The 7,790-nt window shown below is 35.0% G+C and overlaps 1 protein-coding gene across 1 annotated transcript; it reads right to left on the bottom strand.

Moving 5' to 3' along the window:
- Nucleotides 1-7,177, bottom strand: LOC145607936 (guanosine nucleotide diphosphate dissociation inhibitor 2). The gene is made up of 13 exons (XM_081663528.1): nt 6,918-7,177; nt 5,418-5,480; nt 5,220-5,303; nt 5,015-5,122; nt 4,737-4,909; nt 4,100-4,211; nt 3,913-3,993; nt 3,630-3,692; nt 3,423-3,524; nt 2,809-2,933; nt 1,423-1,633; nt 1,252-1,326; nt 1-354 (listed from the first exon to the last, which is right to left on the bottom strand). Exons 1-13 carry the CDS (start codon nt 7,002-7,004, stop codon nt 304-306), a joined length of 1,335 nt encoding a protein of 444 aa, XP_081519654.1. The 5' UTR covers nt 7,005-7,177; the 3' UTR covers nt 1-303.
- Between the last annotated feature and the right edge of the window lie 613 nt (nt 7,178-7,790).

A 7,790-nucleotide genomic window follows, 5' to 3' on the forward strand; every position in this document is an offset into this window, starting at 1 on the left:
TTCTAAACCAAACATGTGAATCATGTGCTCTAAATTTAAATTATCAGGAACGCATGCTTTTACAAGGACCAAAAAAAAATAACAGGACATTTTCAGTCATCCAACACTAACAGCCCAACAGAGAAGCACAGCAAGGTCAGCAACATTAGTTCTCCCTGCGCATTAAAATTCATAACACAGCAACAAACTTATTACATGTTGATCCAACGAGTTTCACGGCACAAAGCCACGAACCACAGAAGATAGATTGGTATGTTTAGGAACAGAAGGAGCAATACATTGTTCACACCGCTAAACTGAGTTTCACTCTTCAGCTGCACTGGCAGCATTAAGATCCACATTAAGGTCTAACACCTGTAGTTCAAAATAGTTAAATGTCAGTAATCAATAAAAACTTAGGCAAATGAATACAGCTTACAGAGAGCAAGAGGGGGTATATATTAGGTACAAGTCGTACAACAGATATGAAAGGAACAAAATGTACACAGGAGTTTCTAGAAATTAAAATCGCATCATGTTTCATTAAACAAATCTCATCAGTGAAAGTCTCTAGATGAACACTCCTAATCAGATAAATTTCTTCCGAGAGTACCTAAATCTCTGACTAAACATAGCGAGTCCTGGATAAATGATCCAGTCACATAGTTTTAACAACCATCCCACAGATGCAGCCAAATTACAACCATCTATGTTTGACTGTCCCAATTTTATTGCTATTTTTAGTTTTAGAAATCCAATAAATACTACAGAATATAGTGAAGTCAATACTTCATCTGTTTCCTCGTGATTGCAAGACTTTGGCAGTATTCAAAATACTTAGGTTAATGTTGTTGGATTAATCTCAATGTATATTTAAGGAAACAGAGGAAGTAATTTTCTTGACAGTAAATAACCTACTGCAGTCATGGCTTTTACTATATATTTTTTTCATTTTATTCTGGAGGGGAGAGGGTGGGGAATACAAGGTTATTTACTACATTCTTTATTTCAAAATTGTTGCACCACTCAACATTTTTATTAAAAATGATTTCTACTCCTTAAAATTTTGTTCCATCATTAAGTAGAATCTTTGATTGATACCATGGATATGAAAGCATTCAAGTGAATGGAACAAAAAAAAAAAAAAAAAAAAATTCAAATTACTGGGGTGTTGATGTAGAAAGCATGAAAAACAATCTAGCATCCCAAAAAAAATACTTCCTTCGTTTCAAAAAATTGCAACACTTTACTAAAAATGTGAGAGCTTTATACCTTTCCAGTTATCATTGTATACATGTTGAGCACATCTGTGACAGTGGATTCAAAGTGTGTTGTACCATCATAACTCTGTATCACATAAACCAAGCAATCAAACTATTAATGATTCCAAAATTTCTACATGAGCATCATGAAAGAGGTCACAGAAAAGGGGAAAAGTACTACCGTAGATATAAAACAATTGTCCAAAGAAGGTTCGTTGACAGGCTCATATCTATCATAAAGATCAAAAAACATCTCATCAACTGGGCCTAGAAGATCAATTCCAGGCTTTAATTCACTTTGAGGATTGTCGGTTTCAGCCTCTGTTGATACAAAAGCAATGAACTTTCCCTTTGGCGCAACATTATGAGTGTAGGAACAGCAGAAGACATACCTGTAAAAATATACAACAGCACAGAAGCAAGCAACTTAATGTTAGAAGTCTTAAAACCTCAAGAGTATTACGTAATGCAGCAGATATTCACAAACATATTTTCCCTAACAAGTTCTAAAATCTACATAGCAAAAAATCCATCACCATTCACCAATCTAGCTACATATATGTTTATAAAGTGATTACAGCAGAGTAGCCCCGATACAAGATTATCACAATAAATTTTGATATAGCAGTCAGAACCAGGATATTCAAACCCTAAACTGAAATATCCTAACAAACAAATACTCCATTTTTTATTTAACTTATTTCCTTAAGTGCAAGTGTGCAACACTGGCCACCACAAAGTTTTAGGAGGTTTATTTGAATGTGTTAAAATAATATGCAATATTACAAATGGAGTTTATTGGGGAGTAAACACATTTTCTTTTTCCCAATTTGGCGAGTTTAACATCAAGTATTTCAAATCGGTTTATGAATATTGATGAATCAATCACCAAAGAATATTGAGAATTGATAGACGAGAAGGCCTCAAATCCAATGTCTGGCGGCCATCTAGCAGACTTTCATAGATGAAATTGCACAGCTTATATCTCATACAATAGTAACAATATGTGTCAAATAGTAACCTATTTCTCCTTGTAGTTGACCAAATCAGACATTGATAGTATAGATAGTAGATGAGGAACCCGACAAGTATAAAAGAAAATTCTGGTACATCGTAAATAAATTATTAAATTGGCTAGAAGTGGCTAATTAAGCAACTAAACTGATAGTTTTGTGACCTTGCCGGTAGAAAATTCGTAAATATTTTAAGAAGTGATTGAGTAATGGCAAAATTGAAGAAACTATAGCAGCCTGGCTGTGTTACATACTTATATCAGTGGGCAAGGTACGTGGTTCTTGGTTAAGTATGATTTAAAGACATTGAACTATATTAATTGCAATAACTACGAATTTTTACTGGCTAGATATAACCAAAATGTGTATACAATTAATAAAACAGGTAGAACCTTTTTTCTTGACCATCAATCACCATTATTTGACATCTCAGTGCACGATAACGTTTTAACCCCATCGATTCCTTTCCATCATTATATCTCTCACACAGTGAAAAACACATTCAAATAAGTGTCTAGAGATCGAACGTTACTTTGTCAAGATATGAAACTTACATGTCAGATCTACGTCCTAATTGCTTCTGGGGCAGAATAATTTGCACCGAGTGTGAATCATTTGTGTTAGGGATTGGATGGCTCATAATGGCAATAGCCCTCGCAACCTTTCCCACCTTCCTTGTCTGAACACAAACAAAAAAGAATAAAATATATATATGAATAACGATTGGCTAACAGTATAATAAACAAAACTTCATAGAAGAATCTACAATAATTCACCATATGTTTCCTATGTACTTAATCATTAATATTTAAACAAAAGCCAATTATTTCCTCAGCAATTTTTTGGTTTTCAGAATGGGTTTGATGGCTGAAGATCAATTAAACAGAAAATCCAGATACAAAGTACAGAACGGAGCAGTAGTGTTTAGACAAAAAATTTAAAAAAAAAAAATAAAAATCCACCCATTTAAAAAATAATGATACCACCTATTGCGAGCCTTTATGATAATTGCAGTGTTTCTGACTCATAAGTTTTACAAAAGTAGCTAGAAAACAAAATGGATATACAATGTCATTTTACCAAAACTCCAAGAGTACTAACAAAATTCAAGGATATACCAACATTTTTGCAAATCAAAAAATCTATTTCATGACCCACAATTATTTACCTTGTTAGGAAGATAAGATGGATCACAGACAACTTTTTTGCACTTAGCAGTTTCTCCCTCGGATGTTACACCTACAACTTTCCCCTCGGCATCAAATTCAACCTAACAACCAAGGAAAATCATCAATGTCCCAACTAGAAAATATAATTTGCAGCAATGTTTATTATGACATCACATAAAGAATGTTAATAAAATGAGGAACATTACCTTGCATTCTGGCTTATTCAACATGTATGTTCCACCATAAACAGCACTCAGCCGTGCAAATGCCTAAAGGAAAGATGCATATTAATTAAATCAAAAAAGAAATTCGCAAAGAGTGAGAAAGTCAACATATCATACATGTCAAAATAGTTTAACAAGAACACAATCAGATTTTAAACCCCTCCCCCTCCCCCTCCCCTCTTCCAACACCACACACACACACACACACTGACATACAGATAAAAGGTAGACATATTTTTAAATTATAATAAGATAGTCAATTGACCTGAGGTAGTTCTCCTAATCCGTACAAGGGATAGATATACGGTGATCCTCCCTGGAAGCGTGCCAGAGATTCGGCATATAGCTGAAGCCAAAGAGATAAAGGTAAAACATAATGCTTATGAGTACTAAATAAGATATCAAGGAGAAACTAGGTAGGGTATGGAATTATGGACAAGCAGGATTCTCACCTTCATTCTTTTCACAGTATCTATAGCAGGTTCATTCAGGTAGCGATCATCTCTTTGAAGGGCCAATGCATGACCAATGAAATCTATGGTGTTGTCATCAAGGCCATATTTTCTGCCAAAGAAAAAATTGACAGTTTTGACACAAAAGCACATTAACAATAATTATAAATTCTTTTTTGGTGCATAGAGAACAAAGGGAAAATGATGTAGACGGAATTTGATCCCAAATCTTGGGTACAACCCCCTAAGACTTTAACTAGCTAAGCTAGATTAAAATTCTTACAGCAAAAGGAAGTGTGATGTCTAAGCATTGAGCAATACACAGACGCAGTAAAAAAAAAAAAAAAAAACAATAAAATAAATGGTGACACAAACTAAGAAGGAAAGCAAGTTCGTGCACACACAGATGGAAAAGACACGTGGAACCATGGAAATATAACTATGGAAGTACAGGGAGAAAAACTGGGAAAAGGATTTTAAAGTTAGATAAATAGTCTGCTCTTCATGAATCGTGAGAAAAATGATGATTAAGTCAATTTAAAAAACAGCAATGTTTTTCAGATCAGCATAAGTATTTATTAGGTGTGCATTTAAAGGAAACAACAATATTCTCAAAGTGAATAGATAAAGAGCTTACGCTATAAGTTCTCTTGTAGTCACTCTGGTCAGGTCCAGTCCATCGTGTGTCTTGGGATCATTCTCCACATAATCTTGCACAAAAATGAAAAACTTACGAGCACGACGCTTCTCAAACAATCCCATCAATGGAGATTTCAGGGCCTCCATGTCAGTAGCAGGTACTTTGTGAACCTATCACATGGATGATTAATAGAATGATGAAATCAAGGTCATTCTTCTGATCCTGCATCAGGCCAATCTTAAAATCAGCTGCTACATTTGATTAAGAAGTCATACCTTTCCTTTGTTGAACACAAAACTACCATCAACTGCTTTAAAGTAGAGATATTTTGTGACGTCTGTGTGTATCAGAACCCGGACAAGAGCACCATTTGCCATTATGAACTAAAGGTTAAAAAAAAGAAATTAATTAAATAAAGAAGTTACAAAGAAACTAGCACAGGTAGATGTATTGAGAAATAATATAATAAGCATTAAACACCTTTGGCATCATATCCACATTATAGTCTCTGCTGGGACCTAACTCTGCTGGAGGCTTGTCATCTCCCCTAAACTTCTTCCAAAGCTACATTTATATACATATAAAAAATTAATATTAATAAAAGGTTAATAGTTAGTATAAAGTATTTATATAAAATTATAAATTTAGCCAAAAACTCCAGAGCAGTATAATACCAACCTGAATGAGATTAAGTGAAGTTGACTCTCCTCCATAATAGTCATTTCTATCCATGTGTAGGACCTGAATCATGAATTTTTGCTTATCAAAATCCAAAATAAGCAGAATTAACACAGGGAATAAAGTACAAGACTAAATGGCAAGAACATTCCAGCTGATTACATAAAATATCGAGTGCTTTTGTACATCAACTTAGCTAATTGCGGATTCTGAGCAATGAAAATATGAAGATACACTCCCTTAATGCGCAAGGGATATTTGCAGATTGAGTCTTAATGTAAAAACTACACTGACAGTGTCTGACTTCACATTCATATAGAGCAACACGCCAACACCCCTATCCTAGCTTGTATTGAATTTCTTTTCAATCAGTGGCTAAATCCACATTCCGCCTAAACACTATTTGAGGAGCACCTAAACACTCCCCAATCCTTCCACTTGTACAGGAAAGCATTTAAAATTTTCAAGCAACAATTTTACTGGCAGTGACAGCAATATTACAGAAAAATTCAGATACGGAAGATAGTATAGATGTAATTAGTCTTTTACCAGTTGACATGGGTATTGTGCCAGAATATTTCTTTTTCCTACATTTTGTTTTACAATGCAATCTACATCCACATTCTAAATTGCAAAGGCAGCCTTCAAAAGGTTGATCAGAAAGAAAGAGATGAGAGATCAAGAGGTTCATGAAAACATTAAGAGGATCGATTTCTTCATCAATCTGCACATTCCGTGAATTCAAGTACGAAACCATATATAGTTATATACTTGTATACCAAACCTTGCCACCCATCCAAACTCTCCCCCAATAACCATAACAAGGACTGGAGGGTAACCTATAGAATGCTGCGTATTGCATTGAATCCGTAATCAATGGAAAGTTACTTTTGAGTCTTTGGCTCTTTGCTCACCATAAAAATGTGATCTTTTGTACAAAGGCTGAGCTACATCTATGAATGATAGATGGTCAATACGACATACGGTTTTCTATCTTCTCACAAGGAATCGCCAATGCTTGGAGGTGATCAAGACTCTTTATCATACATTAATCAGTGAAATTCTCTTGCTAATGACAGCAATGAATAGGGTCTCACACATTACACATTCTATCAGTGAACCAATTAAACCACTAAGCATAACTACAATTTAAACACAACCAAATCAAACAATAATCATAGGATATTGAGCTCCCAGAAACACCCTTTACCATTTCAAAGCTATCATTCATTCAACAAAGATAACCATCATAAAATCCGATACAACAGATTAACCCAGCCAATGCATCAAAACAACAACAATCATAGAAAGCACAAAACAAGAAATTAATTCAAAATAAAAATTACAGGGATCCCATAATCAAACACACGATTACAGAAAAACCCAATTCAATTAAACATCTAAATCATCCAATTATCAACATAAATCTCAATAATTCAATCGATGATTAAACTTCAACGAAATCAAACCAAAATTGAGAGGAAAAAAGGGGATGAAAACCTTGAGACCATCAACAGAGAGTAGACCACTGAGAATGCATTCCTTGAGACCAGTTCCGAGGACTATGACATCGTATTCTTCATCCATGGCGATTCAAGTCAGATCAAATCGAAGGAAACTCAGATCGGTGGAAAGTTGAAGAAGAAAATGGAGAAAAGAGAGATTAGAAGAGTTAGGGCTCTAGATTTGTGAAGTCAATATATAAATGAGATTAAAAGGAGCACGACAGATGGAGAGAGAGAGAGGAAGATGCCTTGTTTGAGGTTTGAGAAAGATTAAAGTGTCATAACACACGACTTGGATTATGCTAATGTGCTGCCATTGTCAATTCGGGTGTTTGACTCGGGTTTGATTGAGTTAGATCTATTTTGAATTTGACTCATTCTTAATTATCGAGATTATACAAGTCGGAATCTTAATTATTCTTTTCGAGATGGGTTGGTTTTAACACCTCTATATATATGCTTCTACGGGTATGATGCGCATTATGTTATTACTTATTAGCGTTGTTTGTTGTATCGTTGACTTTATCTGTTCATGGAATTTTCTTTTTTACATTATCATTATATAGGCTCGCTTCCTATTTTTCCAAGAATTTATGCACTTTCCTTTACCACAAAGGGCCTTCTCTAATAAGGGAAAGCCTTTCTGTCAAATGACCTGACCTATCTCGGTTCTTCCACCATCCAATTTTCCCCCTATGTTATGCTCACTCAGCCCGGACCTACCGCGTTTTGGCCAGACGATCTTTGGCACTAGTACCATCCTCACTCCCTGCTGGTTGTATGGGTGGGTTGTCCTCACTGTTGCGTTCTATTAGACTATGGATTAGAGGAACAAGTGTAGTTCAATGGGACACCGGTCATCAGGCGG

This window comes from Chenopodium album, chromosome 23 (genome assembly GCF_948465745.1).
Source record: "Chenopodium album chromosome 23, dcCheAlbu1.1, whole genome shotgun sequence".
Classification (NCBI taxonomy): Eukaryota; Viridiplantae; Streptophyta; class Magnoliopsida; order Caryophyllales; family Amaranthaceae; genus Chenopodium; species Chenopodium album.